The 27,930-nt window shown below is 39.8% G+C and overlaps 1 protein-coding gene across 1 annotated transcript in view; it reads left to right on the top strand.

Annotated features, from left to right (window-relative positions):
* Positions 1-27,930, top strand: part of LOC149317570 (nardilysin-like) — a 71,753-nt gene that overhangs the window by 41,656 nt on the left and 2,167 nt on the right. Inside the window, exons 16-29 of the mRNA XM_089518934.1 lie at positions 960-1,083; positions 2,288-2,374; positions 3,177-3,296; positions 4,993-5,044; positions 6,204-6,354; positions 7,879-8,006; positions 9,527-9,689; positions 9,871-9,902; positions 12,786-12,924; positions 14,251-14,298; positions 15,424-15,476; positions 16,490-16,573; positions 23,758-23,848; positions 26,096-26,212. Coding sequence (XP_089375060.1) covers positions 960-1,083; positions 2,288-2,374; positions 3,177-3,296; positions 4,993-5,044; positions 6,204-6,354; positions 7,879-8,006; positions 9,527-9,689; positions 9,871-9,902; positions 12,786-12,924; positions 14,251-14,298; positions 15,424-15,476; positions 16,490-16,573; positions 23,758-23,848; positions 26,096-26,212 — 1,389 coding nt within the window. The remainder of the gene's footprint in view (positions 1-959; positions 1,084-2,287; positions 2,375-3,176; positions 3,297-4,992; positions 5,045-6,203; positions 6,355-7,878; positions 8,007-9,526; positions 9,690-9,870; positions 9,903-12,785; positions 12,925-14,250; positions 14,299-15,423; positions 15,477-16,489; positions 16,574-23,757; positions 23,849-26,095; positions 26,213-27,930) is intronic.

The following is a 27,930-nucleotide window of genomic DNA, read 5'->3' as shown; positions in this document are numbered from 1 at the left end:
AATGTGCATTTTTCATAATCAACATATGTACTGATTGCAGATACATTTAATGTTCACACTTCTCAAATTTTTTGTGATGCAATTCTCTGAACAAAACTAATACACATAAATATGCATATTATGTTAAATATACTGAAAAGCGTATAAAGGAAAAAGCACCTGAAAGTGTGTGCATTAGAGGAAAATACATATATTAGATGAAAAGAGCACAAAAATATGAAATTGGTTTTTGCACATTGCTTTTTAAGAAATCAGGCAGAAATAGGAAAAAGAATCTGGAATATCAGCAATTGATTGACAGATGTATGCACCTCTAAACTGGTGCCTTAGACAGAACAAGAAATACAGACATCAGTGTGATCTGTGACAATGAATATCTAATATTTATATACATGCACAGATCTGTAATTCAACTGTCTGACTCTTTTGCAGTCTTATTCCATGCCTTTTGGACTGAAACTCCATGTAGAATATGCAATCAGGATTCTGATAAGCTCACTTTGAGCCATGGTTCTCTATGGGGTGAAGCAGACCACCCCGAAGGAAGGACTTCTGGCTGCCCCTTTGAGCACCAGATTGGGGCTGCAGCAACCACTCGCTGCAGCCCTGATCCAGTGTTTTTCCATCCCAAAAAGAAGGGGCAAAATGCTGCTCCTTTTTGGGATGGAAAAAAAAGCCATCCCTTTCACTGCACCAGTGGCTCATCCGTATTTCTGTAGCATGTGGCTTCTAATTGCCATGCTGCAGAGAAACGTCCCAACGCTGCTGGGGCATGCATCATTCATATGCCACACCCCCACACTGCCCCCAAGCTGACATATCATGCCAGTCTGTTCAGCCTGGCAAATGGGCTTAGGTCAATCAGGATAGGACAACCCAATGAGGGGGCATAACTCTTTCCAGTTGTACATTAGAAACGGCTGATTAAAACTGAACAGTATATTCTTTTATATTTATAGATTATTGCTGATGCACTTAATCATCTCACTCCTCAAAAAGTAAACATCTTTCTCTTATCGCCTGCCTATGAGGAAATATGTGACTTGAAGGAAAAATGGTTTGGGACAAGATACTGTGCCTCAGGTAAAACAGTTTAAAAAGTTTTTACAGTTACATTGTAAAATGTGCTTCCTTAGCATCTGGTGCATTAAGACAAGTAGAAGAGGAGGAGTCTTAAGAATGACGATCTGAGGGGATTATCTGCGCCTCAATTCAATATGAATTGCTAATTGCTTCCCTATTTCTCTGTTTCAATATGATATTAAGAGATTGAATTGGTGTCCCATGTGGAAGGGGAGGCAGTTCTTTGGCTTTAGAAGGTTTCTGAAATCAGTATGAGCAGTGGAACAATTCATTTGACCTGCATTTTAGCCCAGTTTTGATACAATGGAATGTGATGGCTGTTAGCAACATTAGCTGTTGACTTCAGTCTGCCATACTAAACATATTGTTGTTGTTGTTAGCTGCCCTTGACTATGACCCATGACCCTGTGGATGAGGCATCTCAAAGAACCCCTATCCTCTACTGCCTTGCCCAGGTCAAGTCTAGCCACCTGGTCTGTGGCCTTCCTTCTTTCTTCTACCCTCTACCTTTCATAGCATTATTGTTTTTTCCAGTGATTCATGCCTTCTCATTATGTGGCCAAAGTACAACAGTCTCAACTTGATCATCTGTGGCGGGCCCATATAGACGGGCCCATAGAGGCGCCGCCGTCACGTGCGAGGGGCGGCACTTTTAGACGCCCCTCGCCCCTCGCATGTGACGAGGGCGTCAAACTGGCAGTGCCCTATACAGATGGGCACCGCCATTTTGACATGACGGACGGCTAGCATCCGCACATCACGGTGCAGTTGTGATGCCGCAAGGGTAGCATTGGCACCTTGCAGCATCATAACTGCGCCGCAAGAAGAACCCACTTTTGCAGGTTCTTTTTGCTGTGCAGAGGAGCCGCATGGTTTGTCCACTACGGCTCCTTCGTGCAGCAAACAAGGGTGGCAGTAGACCGCCCTTTTGGGTGGTCTATAACGTGTCTTAGCTTCCAAGGAGTACTCTGGTCTGATCTGTTCAAGAACAGATTCCGTTTGTCTTCTTGGCTGTCCACAGTATCCTAAGTACTCTCCTTCAGCACCACATTTTGAATAAGTTGATTTAGTTTCTTGTCCATTTCCTTCACTGTACAACTCTCGCATCCATACCTGGTAACTGGGAATATAATGGCCTGGACAATTCTGACTTTAGTACTCAGTTGTTGTATGTCTTTGCTCTAAGTATGTTGTATATTCACAGACATTGATGAATACTGGAGAAAACTGTGGGCCACTGATTTTGAGTTAAATCCAGATTTCCACCTCCCAAAAGAAAATAAATACATAGGTCAGTACTATAACAAGAGGACTATCTACAATTAGATAGTGTGTTTGTTAATTGGGGAGAATTTTGTTTGTTTTTGTTTTTAGCCTATTAATATATTATTTTAATATTTCAATATCTGAGCATTTTATAATGTGGTGTTTCATCATTTGTTTTTTATTGTATATGTTCTGAAATACTGCCCTTTGGTGGAAAGGGTGTTATAAATAAACATTGTTGTTGTTGTTGTTGTTGTTGTTGTCTAGGCAACCATATTCAGAGGCCAGCTCATCCATCAATTCATTACAGCCTCCCACACCATAGAGTCCTGTAGACATGCAGGGCAGAGTGTTTCCAGGCACAAGGGAGAATGTTTTGATTTTTTCCTAGCCATGACAAGTGGACTTGACAGAGGCCACAAAAGTGCTGAGGTTCACAAATGGCCCCATGCTTTTTGTTTTTCATCTTTTTATCAGATCATCTCAGTCAAATCAATTTCAAAGCCTTTTGTTCTAATATGTAAAGTGGCAGTATAAATGACTTGCCTGATATACTGCTTTAAGGATACCAGCAATTAAGTGTTTGATTCACATATTAAAAATGTGCAAACATAATAGCAAACATCACATATAGAATTTAACATATTTTAAAATTCTATTCAAGTGAATTCAATTAGTTCTCTATCCAACTAGCTTGCTTGAAGCATGATGGGAGTTGTAATCATTCACCTCTGGTGAGCTACATAAGAAGACACCTTTATATCGAATTGTATGAATGAGCATGGGCTCGCTGTCTAGTAACCGGTATATTTTATCTCCTATGATAGCCACAGATTTCTCTGTGAAGCCATTCAGCAAACGTGCCAAAGAATATCCCCAAAAGATATTTGATACACGTCAAGGATGCCTTTGGTACAAGGAAGACAACAAATTTGGTGTCCCCAAAGGTAAACTCTGATAGAAAGTATTTAAGACACCTCATGTGTTTACAAGCATGAAAGAGAACAAATCAAGTACAGTAATACTGAATGGCTTCATGATCATTTGGTTTACTATTAATATCAGCCAGCACTCTGGAGAGCTCTTCCTTCTAGTAGATTCTTACCAAGGTATCCTTTGGGAAACTGACTGGAAAGTAGTTCAAAATCTGTGGTTAATAGGAAGTTAACATGTGGAGTATCCAGTTATGGTTTGTGTGTGTTTGGAGAGTATCCAGTGCTTGGAATTTTCTGTTCTCTTCTGCACATTTTATGATATGGGAGTTGTTAATTCAGTTCATACCCCCACCCTTTCTCATAGCATCTGGGTTTGTTGTTGCTGTGTGTCTTCAAGTCGTTCCTGACTTAGACAACCCTAAGGTGAACCTATCATGGGGCTTTCTTTGCAAAATTTATTTAATGGGGATTTGCCTTTGCCTTCCTCTGAGGCTGGGAGAGTTAGAGTGGTTTTACATAGAATCATAGAATAGTAAGAGTTGGAAGAGACTACAAGGGCCATCCAGTCCAACTCCCTGCCATGCAAGAAATCTCAATCAAAGCATTCCCAACAGATGGTCATCCAGCCTCTGTTTAAAGACCTCCAGGGAAGGAGACTCCACTACACTCTGAGGGAGTTTGTTCCACTGTCGAACAGCCCTCACTGTCAGGAAGTTCCTCCTAATGTTGAGGTGGAATCTCTTTTGCTGTAGCTTGCATCCGTTGCTCTGGGGTCTAGTCTCTGGAGCAGCAGAAAACAAGCTAGCTACCTCCTCAATGTGACATCCCTTCAAGTATTTAAACAGGGCTATCATATCACCCCTTAACCTTTTCTTCTTCAGGCTAAACATCCCCAGCTCCCTAAGTCATTCCTCATAGGGCATGGTTTCCAGACCTTTCACCATTTTAGTCGCCCTCCTTTGGACATGCTCCAGCTTCTCAACATCCTTTTTAAATTGTGGCGCCCAGAACCGGACTTGGCTGGGCAGGGATTGAAACCCTGTTCTTCTGAGTCCATGTCCAATGTTCAAACATTAGAGTAGCTAATTTTCTTTATAAAAACAAAACAGTTAAAACCGCAAATTACAAATCTCTAAAATAACAACTTCAAAAGTACAAGATGTACATGTCTAAAATGATAAATATCTAAAAATCACAAATGTTTGCTGAAATATAATAAAAGCAATAAAAATAAAAGTCTGATCCAACATTTGCTTATTCAAAAAACAATGTAGTGCAAACAGATATGTTTTTTACTGATACCTGAAGGACAAAGGGAGGGGAAAATAAGATCTTTGAGAGAAGGGAGTTCCATAAATGAGGTGATATTACCTAGAAAATCCTGCCATGTGTGGTAGACCTGTGGGTCATACTATTCTTAGATACCACAAGCAGAGCTATCTCTGGCTGATTTTGATGCTTAATAAAGTGGTCCTTTAAGTACTTGTGTGATGGTCCATTTAGAGCTTTGTAAATACAGTACTGTCTCCTGGAACTGAATTTGGAGGGATCCCTAGCAATCTTGATAGCTTACAAGTGGCTCAATTGTGTCTTGGAACAACATATAACTCACATTTAAGTTAATAAATAAAAAGAGGCAAGTGTGAGAAACATTTCATGCAATTTTGCTTCTGCTTCTTATGTTTCCAATTCAATACTTTTTCTTCAGCATTTATCTGTTTCTATCTGGTGTCTCCACTGATACAACAGTCTGCATTGAAGTATGTATTCTTTTTTCACTTTTATGTATCATTTAAATATTTTATAAATATTATTAAATTTATTTATTTGCATGGAAATGTCAGTGCCTGAATGATATAAATCTGATGGCCGATATTAATTAGCAAATGGGGGTGGATATAACATCATGGTTATATAGCTTAAAATCTCCACATTGGATTTATTTGCTAATGCTGCTACACAACCCCTTCTGTTGACTGGCATTATTGTCTAACTGAACTAACTCACAACCCAATATAAAGCTAATATATTGTTACCAAATGTAGAAGTGAATACAGGCAATTCAATATACAACCAAAAGTGTACTACCTCCAATTTTAGGGGCAGATAGATTATACATTGGCTGAGGATGTGTACAGGCAGCAACAGCATCACACACGAATCTCCAATTCCACAACCTTGAACTGAATGTGGACATTACACATAAGACCAAAAAAAGAAAAGTCCAACACTTACATAGAAACACAAGTGATACCAACAGAATTTTGACCCACAAAATATATTTACTACAACTGAATTTACTATTTTACACAACAGTATTTTAAATCAGAGCAAACTGGTTTCCATTTTGGAGTAAGCATCTAGAAAGGGGCTGGATAATCTCTGCCCTATATTCCAGATATGGCTCTCAGGGCCTCCTCATCTACCTATGGTCTTCTCTCAGAGGATGAGGCCCAAAGGATCTCTCCAGGTGCCTTGTTCAACACACCCTGCAACTGAATAAATGCAACTGTAATCATTTCCCAGGGTCCCAATTTGCAGAGCCTCAAATACCCTTAGCCTGAGGTATTGCTTGGCTTAAGAAGTAGGGGTTGCAAGGTGACATTTCATAGTGTTTTTTGTGGTGTCATCCATAGCTATGTCTGACAATGCAGGATCTCACTGTTCCACATACAGCAAAGCCAAAACTATAGAAATCATTCATCCTTGCCTATGAAGATGAAATATTTAATATTTTACTTCTTTGGAGTAAGGGCAATATTTGAGGGGACACGATTACAGCATATGGTGAGATGAAACTCTAAAACATGATTCCTTTCTAGTGCAAGAGTATTAATATGTCCACTTTTTGTCAGTCCTCCGAGCTAAGACAACAACGCCATTCACTCTGCTGTATTTGTTATATTGTTCCCCATCCAGTATGGTCCTTTTTGATGCTTTTGTAAACATTCTCACCCACAACCTTGCTGAGCCAGCCTATGAAGCAGATGTTGCCCAGTTGGAATACAAAGTTCTAACTAAAGAGCATGGTCTCACCATTCGAGTGAAAGGCTTCAATCATAAGTTGCCTGTGAGTAGCCTGTATTACTTAATAAACATAAAACTTACTCTTGCTATAGAATAATGAGATGGAAAAGGCTATGACGCAACTCTCCAGTGTCCTTTCAGGTCCCCTGATTCATGGAAAATCTATGGGTGACTTTACAGGATAGCTGATGATGGTAGAACAGGTGGTGCAAGTCAAATGAGTATGGCCAAATATAATAACTTTTTTCTGTGTGTACTACATGGTACATTCATTGTTCCAGGTGGTAAGCAGTTTATTGTGGTTGGGATCAGAAGTGATAAGAATGGAACACTAAGTCATCCGCTGTAATTAATTTGCTAAGGATTTACAGAAGGAAGTGCATGTTTCTACTCAGATCTTGACACTACAGTTGTGGCAGGATTTGTGGTGGTGTCTTTAGCATCATCTAGTTTCAATTATTTCAGTCTAAGGCATTAAATTTGCATACTTGAATCTTTCTATCCCACTACATGTCGACTTGAGCCTTGCCAATCTTGATTGATAAGATTTAGTCTTGGAGGGTATAAGTGATTGTGGTGCATGGGGTCGTGGGGTAGTGCTTGACACCTTAAAAGAGGTGATAATACAGCCTTCCCTGAAAAGCACTTCTCTGGACCCAGTAGTATATGAAAAATGCTGCCATATTGCTAATATCTCTTTCATATTTCTCTTTGAGGATGGTGCTTAAAAGAGTGGTGGCTGGTCAGTTTCAAAAGCTTCAGGAGGATATAGATTATCTAGAGCAGTTTAGTTTCAGGTTGGGAGTTTCAACCAAAACCATCTGGGCCATCCTACTCTGGGGAAGAAATAGGAACAGTGTGACTTTGTTGACCCTCTTAGATCTCTCTGTCATTTTTGGTGTCATCAACAGGTTGCCATGGACATTTTAGTGCTTCTGTTTCTACAAGGTCAATTATAGCAGATGGAATTGGACAATTTTTGTTCAGCTCCATAATTCTTAAGCTGTAGAGTGCCAAAGGGTTACATTCTGTTTTCCATGATGTTTAACATCTACAAGAAGCTGCTGGATGCAGTCACCAGAGGGGTTGAGCACCATCAGTACGTGAATGGCCCCAATTCTACTTTCCTTTGACATCATAGTCAGATTCATGCTGTTCACATTATTGACCATGAACATGAATGTAAATTATGGTTAGAAATTTGTTTTTTGTATTGATAATTCTCAACTCTGGGAAATGTGTAATTCATGAATGGTGTCGCATACCTTTTCATCCATTTTATACATGACTGTCCTTTGAATGTTTAAAGACCATTACCACAGTTTCCCTTTATTTTCTGTACTTCAGATTAAATATATTTATCAAATGTTCCTTAGAAATGTTCCTTTGATTTCCAGGTTCTTCAAGATCCTATATGCAAAATAGAGTTGCTTTCCATTTCAGAAACTTCTGTTTATATATACTGATATATTATGTATTAGAAAAGGTTGTGCATCTATGTGTATGTTAGTCTTTTCTTTGGCCAAACTGGTCTTATTAACAAAATTTCTCCCCCTTTTTCCCTCAGCTGCTCTTTCAACTTGTCATTGACCACTTGGCTGACCTTAGTATCACACCTTCAACTTTCCAGGTTATAATGGAGCAGCTTAAAAAGACATATTTTAATTATCTCATCAAAACAGATACACTGGCAAAGTGAGTATTTTTAGAAATTACCTTAGAAACACTGGCAAAGTGAGTATTTTAGGAAGACCTGTGGAAAGTCCAAAAAGTTAAGACCTCAGTGGTACAAACTGACTTGGCTAAAGAAATTACCATGCAGGAAAAAAAAGTCCTGACATCACCTTTGATATAAGGCTGATTTATAGACATGCTGATTGCATACTGGCAAAAGTCAAAGTGATTGTCCATCATTCAGGGATGCACAATGACTACTTATCTCAATATTTTTACTACATCATGGTGCACGAAATCTAATTGATTTGATCTAGATCTACAAATAGTTTTGTAAAAGAACCTTGTCTTGAAGCAGCTTTGAGACTAACTGAAAGATAGAACTTGGCATCATGAGCTTCGTAGACTTGAGCCTACTTCCTCAGATGCATTTGGTGGAATGGAAAACCAGGGACTGTCCTATTGGCAGTCTCTGCGTGAGAATGTTCACAGGAATGCAAATTTGTGTAGAGTTTTGGGTGTCTAGATCAGATAACAAGTTCAATTTTAACAATCATCGGCAGACAAGACAAGGATGTTGTCTAAAGCCAAGGTTAGTAAATAACCATATGAATGAGTTATTCTTCCAAAAAGAAAATGTGATGAACTGGCTGAGAGAGCCCCCATGAGGCTCACGGGTTAGCTAGTATTATAACGTGTGCTGTATGCTAAGAAATCATTCTAGCTCTCCAATCCATTGCTGATGGTGTGTACTTTGTTGATAAACTTCAATTCTGCTGTTTCTCTTTCCAATCTTCCTTTGAAGTCTTTTGTTCAAGGACAGCTATTCTGGGGTCCAAGATGGAATGCTGTCCATCAGCAATAGGTTGAACAGAGACAATAATTTCCTCGCACATGCAGGCCTTCTCTGCTATGGCACTCCAGTTATGGAAAACCTTCCACTTGGAGACCCAATTGTCATCTATATTGCTACCATTCTGGCATGAGCTGAAAACAAAAGTGTTGGGGGTTTAACTGGTTCTATACAAATCTGTACAAGGACATACAGTCTGCCCTCGGTATCCATGGATTCTTTATGCATGGATTCAATCACTCACAGCTTAAAAGTATTTTTTTAAAATATAAATTCCAAAAAGCAAGCCTTGATTTTACCATTTGGTATAAGGAACAGCATTTTATTGTGCCATTGTATTTAATGTATTTAATATTATTTAATGGGACGTGAGCATTTACAGATTTTGGTATCCATAGAGGGTCTTGGTAACAAACTCCAGCAGGGTCCATGGTAGTTTTGAATTGTTTTAATGTATTTTGTGGTTTTAACCTGTTGAGTTTCAACCTTTACCCTATTAAACTGTTTAGTATATTTTCAGATTTTTAAAAAACATATTATTACATTGTATAGTTTTATTGTTCACTGCCCTGATTTCTTTACATAGAGGGTGAAATATAAATATTTGAATGAATGAATGAATGAATGAATGAATGAATGAATGAAATCAGCACATATCTTTTTATGTATTGTTTTCCTGGATTTACAGAGATCTGCGACTCTCAATACTGGAACATGGCAGATGGTCTTTAATAGAGAAATATCAGACCATTACAGATGGCATTACCTTAAAATCTTTGCTGGAATTTGTGAAAGCTTTCAAGTCACATTTGTGGGTAGAGGGTCTTGTTCAAGGAAACTTTACGGCTCAAGTGAGTAGAAAGTTAAGCTGCTCAAACATGGATTTACCTTCCTTGTAGGCTCAAATGTAGTTATAATTCTTATCAGCACAAAAAATCATTTTTGACACTTATCTCTTTATATTGTGTATAAATTTGAGAAGTCGTCCTTTTCACCTAAATAAAAAAGTTGTCTTTACCTTTTATCTTCTAGGAATCAAGGAAGTTTATGGATTATATTGCAGAGTGAGTACTTTGGTTTGATTCATTGTGCCTTGCCCTTTTCCCAATTATTCTTTTTTCCTCTAAAAAGCAAAACAAGAACAACCCCCCCACACACATTTTTATATATTTATATTATTAAATCAAAACCATAAATAGCCTTCTAGATTTCATTAAGATAAAGTTTCATTACGATAAACCTCTGTCCCCTTATCTGTTGGAGTTTCTCAGGGCTCTGTTTTGGGTCCCCTTCTGTTCTCTTTATACACACTCTCCCTTGGCAAACTTATCAGTTCTTTTGGTTTCTCCTACCATCTGTACGCCGATGATACCCAGCTGTACCTTTCCACCCCTAATCTTTCGCCTGAGCTAGAGCAGCAAGTGTCATCCTGTTTAACAGCTGTCTCCCACTGGATGCACCATCGGCGCCTGAAGCTCAATATGTCCAAGACCGAGCTTCTTGTTTTCCCTCCTAAGCCCACCCTTCACTACTCCTTTTCTATTTCTGTCAATAACATCTCTATCCAGCCAGTCCAGGAAGCCCGCAGTCTTGGTTTCATATTTGACTCCTCTTTGTCATTTATCCCTCAGATCCAGACTACAGCCAAAGTCTGTAGATTTTTTCTCTATAATATCGCCAAAATCGATCCATATCTCTCAGCTTCTACCGCAAAGACACTGGTCCATGCCCTAGTGGTCTCACGACTAGACTACTGTAACCTCCTCTTGGCAGGGCTTCCCCTCTCTCATCTCCACCCATTAATTTCTGTTCAGCATTCAGCTGCACGCATTATTTCACTTGCTCACTGTTATGATCATGTCTCCCCTCTGTTGTCCTCCCTTCACTGGCTCCCTCTTCCTTTCCGCATCAGGTATAAACTTTTGCTACTCACCTTTAAAGCCCTGCATGGGCTGGCCCCTCTTTATTTAACCGATCTTCTCTCTCCCTACATCCCTACTCGCACTCTCCGCTCTGGTAGCCAAAGTCTCCTCTCTCAACCCAGGATCTCCTCTGCCCCATCCCGGATCCGTCCCTTCTCTCTTGCTGCCCCTCATTCCTGGAACCTTCTTCCTCTGCATGCATGGCTCATCACTTCCCTAACCAGCTTTAAGGCTGAGCTGAAAACCATGTTGTTTAGGGAAGCATTCTCAGGGAATTTGTGATTGTCATCTGGCTGTCTGATAATATTAGATGTGATGTGATTTGTTTGATATTTGATGTTTTTAATTTGTTTTTTCTTTTCTATATGGTAATTTTAACTATTCCTCTTTTAATTGTTATTATTTTAGAATGTACGCCTTGGGCAGGCTTTTATATTCTCTCTAATTTTACCGACTTTGTACAGCGCTGTGTATAATTACAGCGCTTTAGAAAAAAGTTTAATAATAATAATAATAATAATAATAATAATAATGTTAACAAAACCTAATTTGTACACTGCAAAAGGACATCAGGTGCACTGCTGCATACATGAGCCATAAATAAATAATGAGAAGTACTGCTCAGGTTGAAAACCACTGGGCTAAGTGTTTGTTTCATTCTTTAAAAAGTGTAGTGGGATTTGCACAGCTTTAAAATTTTGCTTTACATAACAAATAAAGGGATAAAATTGAGAGCAAGAAAGGAAAGAAGCTATTCCTCCTCCTTTTTGTCTTTCTTCTTCTCTGGTTCTTCCATTCTCTAAATGATGGCAGAGGGTAGGGTGAGAGAAGCATGACCAAGTTCAGCATGCATTTAGACCCAAGGAGCAGTGGCAAAGGATCATGGAAGATTTTCACACCAGCGCTTACCATGGGGCAAGTGCTGGTAAAATGTTGGTAAAATATCAGGGAAGCGCACATGTGTGAAAGCCTTCGTTCTGAAACATCAGGGAGTCATCCCCTCACCTCTAGGGTCCTTGAATCATTCACGGAGCTGAAATTTCCTATGAACCCAGAGTTGCAGAGGAAATGAGGGCCACCTGCTTATTCTCCTCCTCACTCTCAGGGTGGCAACAGATGCTCCCCTTTTGCTTCTGCCTCAATCATTGTCCATAGTGGAAGAAGAGAGTGGGTGGAGTGCAGTGGATGGAGACTGCCTTTATGGGTGCATCTACACTGTGTGCACCCTGTCTCTGTGGGTGCATCTACACTCTATAAGTGCATCTCCATAATGCAGTTTGGTACCACTTTGTGCTGTAGATTCATTCTATGTTATCCTGGGATCTGTACTTTTACAAGGTCTTTAGCCTTCTCTGCCAAAGGGTGCTGGTGCCTTCCAAAACTACAAACCCTAGGATTCTGTTGGATGGCGCCATGGCAGTTAAAATGGTGTCAAAGTGCATTATTTCTATAGTGTATAGGCACCGCAAGTTTGTGGGGGGATGTGTGGTAATGAAGAAACTAACAGAGAGAGTTGGGTGGGAAGGACAAGTGTATGATGGAGAAAAGCCAACTGAGGGCCTGGCAAGAGAAATATTCTTTGTGGGAGACAAAACAGTGTCATGCAGTTTTAGCAACTTGTTAGTGTGTTGCGAGATTAAAAAGGTTGAAAACCACTACCTGGGGTTTCACACATGCACACACCCACACACACCCATAATGTTTGTTGTTATTGTGTGTTGTTGTTGTTGTGTTTCCAACCTATGGTGACACTAAGGCTAATTTGGGATAAAACATAATTGCAGATCTTGCATATAGCACTAAACCATGGCTTACTGTAGATTTTACACTCATTCAATGAGTATAATCATGCCATCTAATCTAATGTTTCAGGGTTCATTTAAAATTTGGTATTAGCATGGCATTCATGGGGGATACGTACCAATGTGAATACTTAAAAAGGTCTTAATATTTCTCTTTCAGTTCAAAGAAACTGTTGTTTTGTGTTTTCTCACCCCTTCTCTATCCCTCCTTTTCTCTCTTCAGAAAACTACACTTTCTTCCTCTAATACACCCATGTCCTATTCAGTATCGGGTGGTAGAACTGCCAAATTCTCACATCCTGTGTAAAGTGAAAACCTTTCACAAAGGTGATCCAAACTCTATTGTCACCACCTACTACCAGGTAATGTAGATCTAGACCTAGTTCTCTTTGCAGCTATTCCCCCCTCCCCCCCTCCCCCCCGGTCATATCCTTCCTTATGGTGTTTAATAAAACCTGTTCGTTCAGAAGTAAAACATCATAGTCTAAATCCAATTGTTAGAGATCCTCAGGATCAGTGGTGTTTATAGAAATGCTGAGTGACCTTTCAACAATTGAATCAATGAGTTTCATTTAGATGAGACTAACACATAGAAATAGCCCCCATATCTGCTCAGCTTGTGTTTTATATGGGAAAACTGCAGGCCTATCAAGAGTCAGTGACAGCAAATTGTATTATACTGAGCATTTGTGCCGTTAAAAGAAATTTATAGAGAGGGCTTTGAAAAAGTCATTTGCAAGTAGTGTCACTAGGAAAGTCAGCTTTCCTCACATGCTCACCAGGAATTTCTCACTACAGAGAACAAAGGGGTTTGACAGACACCCCAACAGGGGTGGCTCTGTACCGCCCCTGGAAGCACGGGGTTGGGGATGAGGCAACCAGATGCCATGCCCCCAACCCGCTTGAAAAAGGAGCTGTGAAACACAGCTCCTATTCCCAGTACTACAGGGGCACCATAAGGGCCGCAGTGTGGCCTTATGATGCCCCTCATGTGCAGCACCGTATAAGTGCTGTGCACGAGTGACGTCATTATGGCATGCACTGTCTGTATGGATGCATGCCAAGATAGTGCCCAGGGCACGTGGTAGGGTTTCTGAGTGTGTAAACTCTCTGCACTTGCACAACCCTAGTCCACAGTCAGGCCAGCATAAAGTTTCAGTCTGTACCACCCCCAAATGGCAGAGAAAGGTAGGCTGTCACTCAATATCAGTCATCCCCCTCCTGTGTTGAACCAGAAGGGTATGAATAAAAGCACAGGTTATGAAGCAGTGTTTTGTAACCTAGAAGAATCTTTCTATGGTACACCATATAGAGCTCTTGGATATCCATTTCATTTTCATGACTCCATTGTATGGAATTCTGGGATTTATAGTTTGGTGAGGCACTTAGCTTAGTATTTCATCAAACTACAAGTATTCCATAGGATGGAGTCAAAGCAGTCAAAGTTGTATCAAACTCTTCTAACTGGAATTTTCATACACTTCAAGAATGCAGATTTTTCTCAGGAAAAAAAAATCAGTGTGGGAAGAGTCACCCCATTATGTCGTTAAACAACTGGAAAGTCCCACTTCATACTTTCTTTTGTCTTTAAAGCTGTCAGTGTAGTAACTATGGGACTTGAATGAAACTTTGGATTTACAGAGAAATCATTATCCATGTTGCTTATTCTATTCTATTTTGTTTTTTAGACTGGTGCAAAGAATTTAAGAGACTATGCACTCACGGAATTGCTTGTGGTACATTTTGAAGATTTGTATCTTTAATAATGAGTGCCAGAATTCACTTTTCTTTCTTCTTTCATTGTCCCTTTTCTCCTTTTTATGTCTTGTCTTTTAGAATGGGTGGGCTCAGGAGTCTCTTTTCTGGGGGTTCACATTAACTGCCAAAATTCCCCCTCCCCCCCAAAAAAAACCCCAGAAATGGCCAGAAGTCATGGGGCACATATTAAACAATGAGAGACAGCATGACATAGTGGAATTTAGTGTTGGATTATGACTCTGGAGATCAGTGTTCAATGCCCAATGGGTGCCCTTGGGCAAGTCACATGCTCTCAGCCTCAGGGGAAGGCAATGGCAAACCTCCTCTGAACAAATCTTGCCAAGAAAACCCCATAATAAGGTTGCCTTAGGGTTGCCATAAGTCAGAAACAACTTGAAGGCACACAACAACAACATTAAATAATAATGTGGAGCAGGGCTTTTACCTTAATTAAAAGTTGAATTCCCTCCCTCTTATTATTTCTTTCCCACCTCAAGGTGGGGTAGAGAACATTAAAGCACAATTAAAAATATATAAACCCACATTTAAAATACACTACTATAAAGTCATTAAAATACACTCATAAGAGATCATATACAGATTAAAAAGTAGTGATTTAAAATCGACTGGCTATGCCTGCCAGAATTTGAGCTTTTTCAAGCCATCAAAATGATTGCCTAATAGGGTTCCTAGTGGAATCATGGGCTGCAAAAATAGCCATGGGGCCAAAGTCATATTATGTTTGTCATTGTTTTAGAATATAAGCCAGAGGAAAATGAATCTGGGGGGTGGTGGTGGTGGTAATGATGCTCTTAGAGTCTTTTCCGATGAAGAACAAACAAATGCATTGTTCTTGTTATCATTGTTATCATCGCTGACAAAAAAAAATGTGTTTGGCAACTGAGTTGTAAGTTTACAGTTTTCAGTACTTTGTAAATTGTTTAGTGAAAGGAAGATACATGGGGATCCAGATTTCATAATGAATTAAGTGGGACTTCAGTAAGTTATGACTGAAGTCCCAGTAATTTCAATAGATTAGCCAAGTCATTGTCTTTTGAGTCATTGAGTGTGCAGTGTTCACTTAAAAATCATGTTGATTTCAGATGCACATGGAGGAGCCATGCTTTGACTTCTTGAGAACCAAGAATACCCTTGGGTGAGTTTGCTACTTCCAGAAAGTCTTGTAAATTCAGAATTATCTACAAGAATCCCTTGGAATGTTGTTTCTCTGACATTTATTTCTCTATCATTTGATCATATGCATTCAGCAATCTTTGGGAGGGGGTGGTTATTCTCCAGAAATGTCTGAAGGAGGCAAAAAGCAAAAATTCCAAATTGAACAGATGATTCAACTGTACAATACAGATGACTTCAACTAACACTGGAGTCCATTTATGCCATGGCAGTGATGGGCTAATTATAGTCTTGTGGTTACATATGGCTTTTAGACTAATTTCAAAAACCTTCTGCAAGCAATCTGTTCAGACCTCAAACAAAATCAACCTCTCCTTGCCCTTGGCACACTGCTGGGCAAGGAGGAAGAAGGGAAGAGAAAGAAAGAGGGAAGGTAGAGTTCAAATGAGGAAAATAGATGAGAAAGAGCATGGTAGGAACATCCATACTTCACAGTGAAATGGAAGCTCCTGCATACAAGCTTGAAATTTCACCCATCTCTAGCATAGGGAAAACTAAGACAAAATAATGGTCCAAGCACAACCACTTTAGAAATTACAATAGGGAATAGCCATGAATGGGATAGAGCTTGGAATAAAGGAAAGCTTGCCAAAGTTGTTGCTATTTTTGTTGTTCTTTGGAAAACAGTTCCTGGATTCTGGGAATTCCACTCCAAAAAAGTAACTTTGCCAAACTCTGGAACAGAGACAGAAGCCAAGTAACAACCCATTCTCACCATGCCTATGGAATGAGCCATGGTTGTCTTTTCCCTTTTTGGCTGATGGATCAACACTAATGAAATTAATATACTGTAAAGTAGTAATTCTAATGCACACAGTCCAACAATCCACCAAGTATTACTTCCATACATTTTAAATGCACATTTGGGAGAGCAGGTTCTGATGGATAGCTGCAATATATTAGTTAGTACTTGTTAATAGCCGGAATGAAATGACTCTTGTGTTTTGGAATGTTATTCTTCTCCTTTGGTATTAGCTACCATGTCTACCCTTCCATAAGAAATACATCTGGGATCCTGGGTTTCTCTGTTACTGTAACAACACAGGCAACCAAATATAAGTAAGTGTCCTATTAATTATTTTCAAACTAGCAGTTAAATTTAATGCAATTGTTTCCATCCTAGGTTTTTGTGAACTCCGAGAGTGTTCATAGTTAAGACCCTCATGCTTCTTGGGAAAGAAATCTATGATATATTTAAAATATATAATGTAATGAAGAAGAAGAATATTTCCCATAATTCTTCTTTATTGGTGCTTCTGTTGCTCACTTCCAAAGTGAGTGAGAAACCTATTCTCTTTAATGGGATATATTTTCATGCGTAAGCATTTCTATATGGATTGTGTAACCTATAAGAGACATATGTTCTACTTCTGTTTATGGCCCTGATCCAGGTAAAGGTATTGTGACAATTCTGGGATCCTGATTCATTCAGGTTTCACCTTCACCATGGTGAGGTGGAACAAAGGGACTGAACAGACAGGCCAAAATAAAACTGCTTCAGGCCACTTTGGAAGTTTGCTATTTAAATGAAGCATGCATCCTAAGAGGTTGGAAGCCATGCCAAAGCCACACTGCTGTACTAAGGACTGGAGCACAGAAGTGGCACAGCTTCGGGCCTGTTAAGATGCATGTGTCATTTAAACAGCATAGCTCCAAAGTGGCCCAAAGCAGTTTTATTTTGGCCTGTCTGTTTAGGCCCAAAGTCACATTTGCAATAAGATGGTAGTTTCTTTATTACATGTCATTATTAAAAGTGGTGTTACAATAAAACCCAAATGCAAAGATAATTTATGATTTTTCATATAATCAAAGTTGCCCTTCATCACTGCTGCTAACAGATATCACCCCACAGTAATCCAGGCCTGAGCTGCATTACAGCCGAATTCATCTTTGGACCAGACCACCAACCTGATTTCTTTCTGAACTTTAAATATCTTTCCTCCCTTGTTACAGAAAGTGTTGACACTTTCACAGATCAAGGAATAGATCACCCCACTCTGCAAAGGAACAGTTTCCCAGGGATCCAAAAGCAGAACGCCCTTATCATTGCAAGTGAGCTGGCTTTGCAGCACTTAGTGGCAACTGCTAGAGAAACTGTATTGTTAATATTATTGTTAGACGCTTCATTGATTAACTAGCAAATGCCCACTTATTTGATTATACCTTTCTTGAACATATGACATCCATGAATAATATGAATGTCAGAGCTCACTAACACTCCCTGCCATTCCTCTAGAAATCTAAATTATGACAGGTGAAAAATGCAATGACTGGAACAATTCATTATGGGAGGCTTTATTCCCACTGCTGAGGCTGTGACAGTGGCATCACTATGGTTGGTGTCACCTGTTGCAGTATTTCATGATGTTACCCTCTCCATTGACTTCCTCCCATACCACACCATACAGAGTCCTCTGTAATGTTTTTTGTACTAGTGTACCTCGTACATTGTGGGAAATAAACCACTAGCAAAACTGAAATGATACCTTTAAATTACAATATCATAACCATGGCCTAAATATATTTGCATGTATATAGTTTCATGTGGCTAAAGTGAAAATTTGGTAAAATGTGATGATTTTTAAGAAAATTTAAAAAGAATAAACTATTTTTTTCAAACTCCAGTGGTTACCAAGGGCCCACTGTACAGCTTAAATTGACAAAGGACCCAGTGCTTTTCCTGCAACAAACCTAGGGATACAAAAGCCTGGATAATGCATAGTCTTGCATGATTTCCTGCTCCTGTTAATATTCCGTACCCTGCTAAAAATTCTGTATTAATTTTTAACCATGCACCACTTTCAGTCCTAGAATTCAAAACACCTGTTTCTTCTAAATGCTGTCAGAATGATTCTTTGCCTTTAAAGCCTTAATTGAGCATTTGCTGTAATTAATCAATTATAACTGAACCGATGTCAGTGGTGTGGCTTTTTAATTGGGCTTCTTGCTTACAAAAACTGTTGGGAATGTAAAGAACCTGAACATCTTTATATTCCTTCAGTGCCTTTGAGGTAATTCCTCAACCAACAAATTAGTTCTTTATTGTTGGTTGAAGAGTAACTCTTATCTTAATTAGCCAGCTCTAAAATGTTACTTTAACTGAATAATGTGCATTCCAAATAAACATTACTATTATTTTTCATATACACTCTATAAGACCTATCAGTCTCAGGCTTCCAGGTCTAGCAACTTCTTGAAATACCAATGCTTTGCAGTCTGCTCAGGCAGCTCTGATTTTTCACAGACTCTCTGATTCCTTGCTGGGATACCTGAGAAAATACCTTTTCAAACTGTTATATGAAATTAAGAGTCAGTGTGGTGTAGTTTTAATGCCAGACTAGGACTCTGGGGGGAAAAAAAGGTTCAAATCCCAACTTGGCCATGAAAATCCACTGGGTGACCTTGGGCAAGTCACATTCTCTCAGCCTCAGAGGAAGGGGATGATAAATGCACTCTGAACAAATTTTGCCCAAAAAGAAACACCCATATGATAGGTTCACCTTAGGGTCACCATGAATCAGAAATGACTTGAAGACATAAAACAACAAACAATATGAAACTATCTGTCCTATCAAAATGGCATGCATCCCAGCAGTTTGCCAGGTTTTGCACTTCTCTGTGTGAAATACTTCAAAGTATTTGTGATGCAGGTTTCAGCAGTTTCACTAGAAATACACTTTTTGAACTTTAAATAGCTTTGAGAAGATTATTTTGAGATGATATTTTTAATTAGTAGTTAATGTGCATATGGAATAGAAGACTAATTAATATAGAAATGGAATAGAATTCCAGGTTAAGCCAAGCAAAAAGTGACACACACTGGATATCAGGATAAATCATTTTATTTATTGCCAGTTGGCATTACTTTTGCATTTTCTAAATTCATTATGCCATTTCATTCTCAGTCCTCTTTCATCTGCCATTTCCCCTTTAATTCTTCCCAAAATAAAGTATATTTCCTTTCAAAATACTATTCAGAATCCATATTTGCTATGTTTAACTGTTGAAAATTGTGCCGTCACATTCAGAGAAAGGCTAGCTCATTTCCAACTGATTAATTTGGGAGATGCAATCACATGATTTCATATAGGAATTCAAAAAGGCTGATTTCATCCCTAACCAGAAACAGACAGAGTCACCCATTCTTAACCAAAAGTTAAATTTACCCATCCCTAGAGACCAAGGTTCGGTTCTTGTTGGGTCATGAAACCCACTGGGTGACCTTGGGCATAATAATAATAATAATAATAATTTTTATTTATATCCCGCCTTTCCAATTGCATGATCAAGGCGGCTTACAAGACAAGAAACGATAAAATACAAGTAAAACATCACAATATAAAAAGTTTAAAAACATCATTACTAGGGGTAGGAATGGGAATCTATACAAATCACAATTCACTAGGGGCAAGAAAACAACAATATATTGCACTAATCCGGGGTCGAAAAACAGAGGGCAAGGAGCAGAGAAAAAACACTATTACCTAAAGTGAAAAAGCCAACTGAAATAGATGTGTTTTTAATTGTTTCTTAAAAGAAACTAAAGATGCAGAGGAACGGAGCTCTACAGGGAGCTTATTCCACAATGAGGGGGCGGCGATAGTGAAAGCCCTCTGTGAGGTCCTCACCAAATGGGATTTAGGGACCTCTAACAAATTGGTCCCAGATGTTCTGAGTGTGCGGGGCGGATTGTATGGGGAGAGGCGGTCCTCCAAGTACCCTGGGCCCAAGCCATTTAGGGCTTTATAGGTCAAAACCAACACCTTGTATTGAGCTCGGAAGCGAATGGGTAGCCAGTGGAGATCTTTTAAAATAGGTGTTATGTGGTCTGTCCTGGAACTACCAGCGACCAGTCTGGCTGCCATATTCTGCACCAATTGAAGCTTCCGGGTTTGGTACAAGGGTTGCCCTATGTAGAGCGCATTGCAGAAATCCAATCGAGAGGTTACCAAAGCATGTACAACAGTTTCAAGGTCCCGACGGCCCAGGTAGGGGCGCAGCTGGCGTATCAGCCGAAGCTGATAACAAGCACTCCTGATCGTCGCGTCCACCTGAGATGTCAGATGAAGCGACGAATCAAGGAGTACTCCCAAGCTGCGCACCGAGTCCCTCAAGGGGAGCGTGACCCCATTCAGGACAGGCTGACAAATCTCACCACCCGGAACCGAGGGACCTATCACCAGTACTTCCGTTTTCCCTGGATTCACACTGAGTTTGTTCTCCCTCATCCAGCCCATTACCGACGCCAAGCAGGCATCTAGAGGAGAGATGCCATCCTTAGTTACTGCATCAGTCGGAGACACAGAGAAAATTATTTGGGTGTCATCAGCATACTGATAACACCGCGCCCCGTGTCTACAGTGAACAAACATTGCCAAGAAACCCCATGATAGGTTCACCTTTGGGTTGCCATAAGTCAGAAGTGCCTTGAAGGCACAGCAACAGCAACAACAACAATAAAAGATAAATTTGCCCAACTCTGCTTCATTGGAGGGCCTCCAGAATGGAAATTAAAACATGCTATAACTCCCTGTAGCTGCTACCTGTCTTCTTTTGCTAGACCACCTTCCCCATGGAATTAAGAATAAATTCAAATAAGTGGTAGTGACTGACTTCCAAGTCAATGGGTTAGTGAATCTGCATTGAGTTTTAGACTGAACTTTCAAAAACTGTTTCCTCAAAATAGGCTCAGACCCTTGAATAGTTCGTTTAAAGTTCATGCTAAAACCCAGAGTAGATTGATAGCCCCACTGACATGCAAGCCATCAGCCACAGATGACAGAAATGTTTGCATCTTCAGAGCAATGACTCACATCCAAATAAAAATTGCTGCCATGTGGATACATTTGTGCATCAATTCTGGTGAACATTCCATTTCAATGTGATGCTTTAAATCTAAATCTAAAGCCGCTCTGAGTCCCAGTCCTGGGAAAAGAGCGGGATACAAATAAATATAATAAATAAATATAATAATGTTTTACGAAATAAATAATAGTAATAATAAACCCCTTATTTTTACCCCTCCTCTCGGTCAAAGACAATAGATCAGGCTTACAATTAAAATGAGAACATACATATCCCATATCCCAAACATTCCCTCCCTCCCCTAAAACATCAGTTGAACAGGATTAAATGTTAAAAGCAAAACAATTAAAATAATCAGGGACGGGCAGATGGGGCACAGTACTCAGTGGGAAAGTGGATGTGGATGGTGGAGAAGGGGCTTTTTTGAGGGGGGGGAAGCATCCACAGCATTTTGAAGGATAGAAAAGGGTTTTTAATTAGATTAGTAAAATTGAGCAGCATGGTTTGATTCATCTCCAGAATGAATGTTATTATTATTATTATTATTATTATTATTATTATTATTATTAACCTTTATTTATGAAGCGCTATAAATTTACACAGCACTGTACATGCAATCTTTTTAGTTAGACGGTTCCCTGCCCTCGGGCTTACAATTTAAAAAGACATGACACAGAAGGAGAAGGGAGTGGTGGAGGGAAAGGGTAAGAGGTCCAGCAGTTCCTCTCTACCTCCAAGGCCTGGACCAAGGCAGATGGACTGGAGGGAGGGCTTGGCTTCAAAATGGAAGGTTAATCATTTTCCAGGAAAAATACATATTCTCAAGTAGGATAATACATATACAATACATAGCAATACAGGAAATGGATCAATAAACAGGCAACAAAAGAACATCAGATAGTAAGCAACAATTATGCAATGCCTGGGAAGGCTTCTCTGAACAGGATGGTTTTCAACTCCGTTTTGAAGCTGGTTAAAGAAGTGATGTAAAGGATTATAGTTTATACCCCTGAGGGTCACAAGCAGTGGCATTACAGAGCAGTTACCATCAGCAACAAGAACCAGAGTCTGCAACCATGATGTGAATTCAAGGTCCACTGAAGACAATAGGTTGGATCTAGAATTATACATACTTAGACTAAACTCATTGAATGGAGTAGCACAAGTTACTCCTAAATCTAAAGTTTGTAATTTTTAAACTGTGCTTCTTAACCATAATTCATTGTAATTTTTAATACCAAGTTTTAGAGCTGTTTCAATTGTTTTAAGTGGCATCAACATATTGAGTAACAATTAACATTTCACATTATTTAACTTTTTGTTTTTGGAGGTAGCTATCTTTTTTAACCGATTCCTTTCTTTAAAAGTAGTACACCACTCATGGTAACTAATCACTCACATAAATCTACAGTATTCACTAAAATGATTACTGGTAACAAACCATTTTTCTAAGCACAGTCAACATCAGCATGTTGACTTTATCATTAACATTTCCATGTTCTGACCCTGGCTTTCTTAAATCCTATTGATTTTACTGGCTCTTTTCTTATCTGAGTAAGGCCTCTTTCAAACAAGGTATCTGAAACTTAGTAGGATCTGTGGACAGCTGGGCTGGTCATATTTTTCTAGTCTGATTTCACCTCAGTGAGAAGGTGACTGAGAAGCTCATCAATATCTCAGGCTGTGAGGTCCTCAGGGTGAAATAATGAATAGCTCATGGGAGGGATGGCCTGAACAAGCCAAGTCTAAACATGTATGTGTGTCTATGTGCCTTTAAGGTGTGTGTCAACTTATGGTGACTGTGCATTTCATAGAGTTTTCTTAAGCGAGGAATAGTCAGAGGTGGTTTTGGCAAAACTAGTTCTTTCCTCTGAAATATAGCCTACAGCACCTGATATTCAGTGGTAGTTTCCAAGTACTAACCAAGCTGTCTCTTCTGAGCTTCCAAAATCAAACAGGATCTGATGCCTTTGGGGTCTTTAGGCCTCACAAGGCTAAATGGTATTGTCTAATAAAATATTTATACAATATTTTTACTGGGCCATCCTAAAAAGAAAGACAGCAATCAAAGATGAGACATTTGTCTTTTTTTACACTCCTAATACCTCTATATGAACCATGATGTTCTCTTAGTTGAAGTGTGTTAGACAAATGGCAAGTTCCAAAATATTTTAATAACTTCTTGTTTGCCTTCTGGTCATTTCTGGCTTACAGTAACTGTAAGGTGTAGTTATTTCAAGATTTTCTTGGCTGAATTTGTACAGCGGGGGTTTGCCCTTGCCTTCCTCTGATACTGAGAGAACTGGGTTTCCATGGCCAAGTGGGGATTTGAACACTGGTCTCCCAGTGTCCTAGTCCAGCACTGAAACCATTACACCATGTTGGCTGTCCATTTTAGTACATCCTGATCATCTTATTTATGCTTTTAATTATTTTAGCACTGAACTAGTTGACAGAAAAATAGAAGAATTCCTGATGTACTTTGAGGGAAGACTCCGAAGCTTAACTGAAGAAGAATTTCTTGCTCAGGCAAGATTAATTACTTGTTTATATGAGGCACTAAGCTAAGCTGAGGCTAATGTAGGCAGCAGAATCCTTATCATGAATTCTTCAGAATCAGCTGCTTCCCAACCAAATGTGTACTTCCATGGCTCAAGCTGCATTGCTTAGGAGCACTGGACCTAATTCCAAGTCAGACCATTTGTTCCATATATCATCTGCTTTGACTGTCAGCACTTCTCTAAGGTGGGTTACAAACTGCCATATAGTACGCGACGAGTGCGTACTAGGGTTAGGAAGTGGCGGTGCTTCCGCACCCCCTAACCCTAGTATGCGCTCCACGCGCACAAAATGGCGGCGGCCGTTCCACACAGTCGCCGCCATCTTGACTTAGTGGATGTGCTGCGTCCGCACATCGCGCCCCAGAAATAACGCCACGAGTGCACGACTAGCGCCTCGCGGCATCTCTTCCGGGGCCTGAGAAGGAGCGCGATTTCCACGCTCCTTCTCTGCAGCGTCCGGGAGCCGTGTGGTTTAAAGACTGCGGCTCCCTGGCGCTGCAAGCGGAGGCGGAGCCAGACCGCCGCTTTTCGGCGGTCTGTAACCCGCCTAAGAGTCCTTTCCAGCCCAACTTGGGGTGCATTCCCACTGTGACTTAATGTGAATCGCTGATCAGGTTATATGACTGTCATTCCCATTTGAAACTGTTTCTGATCCTACTTTGATCTATTTCTGTTGTGATAAAGTGAGGCAAACGCAAAAGACTGTTTTTTCCTAGTGGTTCTATTGAAAAGAATCAATTATGAAGCGTGTTCAACAAGTGGCACGACATATCTAAATCAAATCATTCTGGAGGGGAAGGACTAATGGCAAAGGGGTTTACCATCCCTCCTCAGTTTTTAAAAGATCCACCCCCCACCCCCCAGTGCTGCCTTTGTGCTTCTGGTGTGACCTATGGGTGCATGATTTCTTTTTTTAAAAAAAATAAAATTGATAGAAGATTCAATTCATTGGTTTTGCAACTACTTGCAATTACCCAAGCAATCTGACAGCAGCTCTTAGTGAGGCAAGTAGTTGAAAACCCACTGAATCGAATATGGTATCAATTTATTTTAGATAGATAGATGGATGGATGGATGGATGGATGGATGGATGGATGGATGGATGGATGGATGGATAGATAGATAGATAGATAGATAGATAGATCCCAAGCCGGGCTTCCCAGGCTGCCACTTATGTCACTGATAACGCACAGAGCAAACTAGTGGGGACCACAATCATGCAAAAAAGAAGTGATTACAAGGGGATAATGAAAAGATCCACTTTCATAGTGGGAATAACAGACCTTTTGGAATCGATTTACCAACACGGAGCGAAGGCAAATCGGAGACCGGTTTAAATATAAGTGTGAATGAGCCCTTGGACTTGATACCAACTGCATGTAAGCAGCTATGATGCCTCTCCCAAAGAGTAGGGAATCCATTCTTTTCTGCCTGACTGAAATTCTTAGCAGTTGGGAAGCTTCATGTGAGTCCAGCTGGATCTTTATTCCAGTGGCATTGTTAGCCAAGCACCAGTAGTTCAAATCCATGCTAGGTGTTTCCCCCCACTTCCAACAATACACATATCTTTCCCCATATAAAAAATGGGTAATATAGGCTTCTAGCAAGCATAACGTTCATGTACGAAAACAATTTATATGCAGAGTTCACTTGATTTTTTCCAGTTGTTAAAGCAGCAACTTATGATAGAGTCCTATAGCTCTCTGGCTGAGAATTCTAAATAGCCTCCCTGGATTGCCAGTGGTACCATGAGTTGTACAACTGCTATGTACAAGGGGACAAGCCAATGCTACTTCTGGTTGTGCAGCCAATTGCACAGACTGAAACTGTTGGAATAACCCTGGGTACATCACCATTAGAGTCTCAGGATTCTGTTTTTGTTTTGTTTTTCCTTCATAAAATAAATTCTGCAGGTTTGGCGACTGGGTTACGTAACACTACCAACATACTATTTTTTTTCAATGTATGTTTTAAAGCACTATCCCCTAAAAAAATTATTTTTCTATGAGAAACAGTAATGAAAAGCAGGTGGGGTTTTAGTTTGTTTTTAACTTTTGTATATTTATATTATTTTATACTGGATGTAGATGTTTTAATTGTTTTGAATTTTACTGAGATTTTAAATGTTTTATCTATGAGCCGCCTTGGGTCCCTCTAGGAAGAAAGGCGGCATGTAAATGAAATAAATAAATAAAATAAACTACATGTTTTACAGGTTTCAGCTCTAATCAAACTTAAGCAAACTGATGACGCCCATCTTGGTGAAGAGGTGGAGAGGAACTGGAATGAAGTGATTACCCAACAATATTTGTTTGACAGACTGGCCCGAGAGGTAAAAGTACAAGTTTTATTCACTTAATAATCTTTGTTGCATCTGATTCACAGTAAATACAGAGACATTTCTTATTGTTATATTTTATGCATTATTTTACTTTGGCCCTGGCCCACAAACCATCTAAAATGGAAAGTAGAAACTTAAGCACTTTGGTCTGCTGCCAACATGAGATTGAAGTAACTAGATTTAAGTGTTCCTCTATAGGTAATTTTTTACATACCGAAGACACACTAAAGGAAAAGATCTAAAATCTAAGTTCCTGAATCATGTTCTCTCAGAAAAATAAACACTCAGCACTTCACAAGTGAAAATGAACCACTTGCTTTCCCCATGAACATTTATCTCAATATAAGTTATGGATGAGGCAGCTGAAGCTGAAATCTTCAGAATCCCAAACTGTAGTTGTTCAAAGAAAATTCCTTAAATGTGATCCCAACCATCAGATTTCCTCTTACATGGAATTTGTAGGAATAAACACCTCAGATATGTCTTCTTTCTTCTCCCCAGATTGGGGATATTGTTCTGGTGCATACTACATTCCTCCTCCCACTTCTTTTCTTTCTTTTCCCCCTTTTTTGTTAAATATCAGCAACTGACATTTGTGAGAGGAGTGTGTCAAACTGGTCTGTAAGTGTATTTTGAGAATATTACACAATATGGCAAGTGTACAAGCCTACAGTAATTGCTGAACTGGATGGGTTGCAAAACAGAATCCCTATAAAGAGAAGAATTACAGGAACATTTCTTTATAGCAAGTCAAGGAATTTTGACCTACTAGATTTTTCTAGATTTTAATTCCTGTAACCCAGATTTAGCATGATTGGGATTATGGGATACTATGGGATATGAAGTCCAACATATCTGAAAAACCAAAAATCACCCCTCTTCCCAGTATATAGCACACCCCTATCATACATTGAGAATTGTATACACATCTAGATGAAGCGTCTTACTTGAAAGCATTCCCACATAACTGTGCACAGGATTAAAATATAAGGTAGGTCAAGAGATATTTTACCATATTACACAGGGGTTTGCAACACAATCTTGGTCCCCATCAACTGTTGCCACTGGTGCCACCACCACTCCTCCTCTTTCTCCTCCTCCTCTTAAGGCAGCTCTAACTGCACATAGGGAAATCTCTCCAGGAAATGAATGGGAAAATATCGGTTAGGCCAAGGCCCAGAAGAGCCCACCAGCCCTTCTCTCACTGACTGAGATGAGAACCTGCAGTCACACCAGAGGCAAATGGAGCAGAGCTAGGTTGTCCAACCAGGACCTGGTCAAAAAGAACCCTTGTCCCCAAGAAGCCAGGTACAAATGAATGGGAGGGGGATTGGTGAGCAACATGGGAGACCAGGGCAGCTGCTCACTACTAATGGTCACCAGTACCAAACCTGTGCTTAGTGGGTCCTGAGCCAAGGGCAGCTTACTGGGCCCAAGAGTGGTACCCAGAGATCCAACACCACCCATGGACCAAGAAGTTACACAGGTGTACTGTAGGCAAGCTTGGATTCAGCAGGAACTCAAGGAGGGTCTCGACTGGGAGCTAGGAGCCCTAACTCTAAGAATAGTAAAGATTGAGCCCCAAAGAGGATAATCCCTCTGTTTTCTGGGAAAAGCTCAATAAAGTAGGTTTTTTTTTTGGGGGGGGGGGTTCGGGCTATATGGCCATGTTCTAGAAGAGTTTCTTCCTGATGTTTCACCAGCATCTG

The sequence above is a fragment of the Sceloporus occidentalis genome, unplaced genomic scaffold (genome assembly GCF_023333645.1).
Source record: "Sceloporus occidentalis isolate IW3139 unplaced genomic scaffold, rSceOcc1.0.p SCAF_3, whole genome shotgun sequence".
NCBI lineage: Eukaryota > Metazoa > Chordata > Lepidosauria > Squamata > Phrynosomatidae > Sceloporus > Sceloporus occidentalis.
The sequence above is the reverse complement of the archived record's forward strand: the minus strand, read 5'-3'. Positions and strand labels throughout refer to the sequence as shown.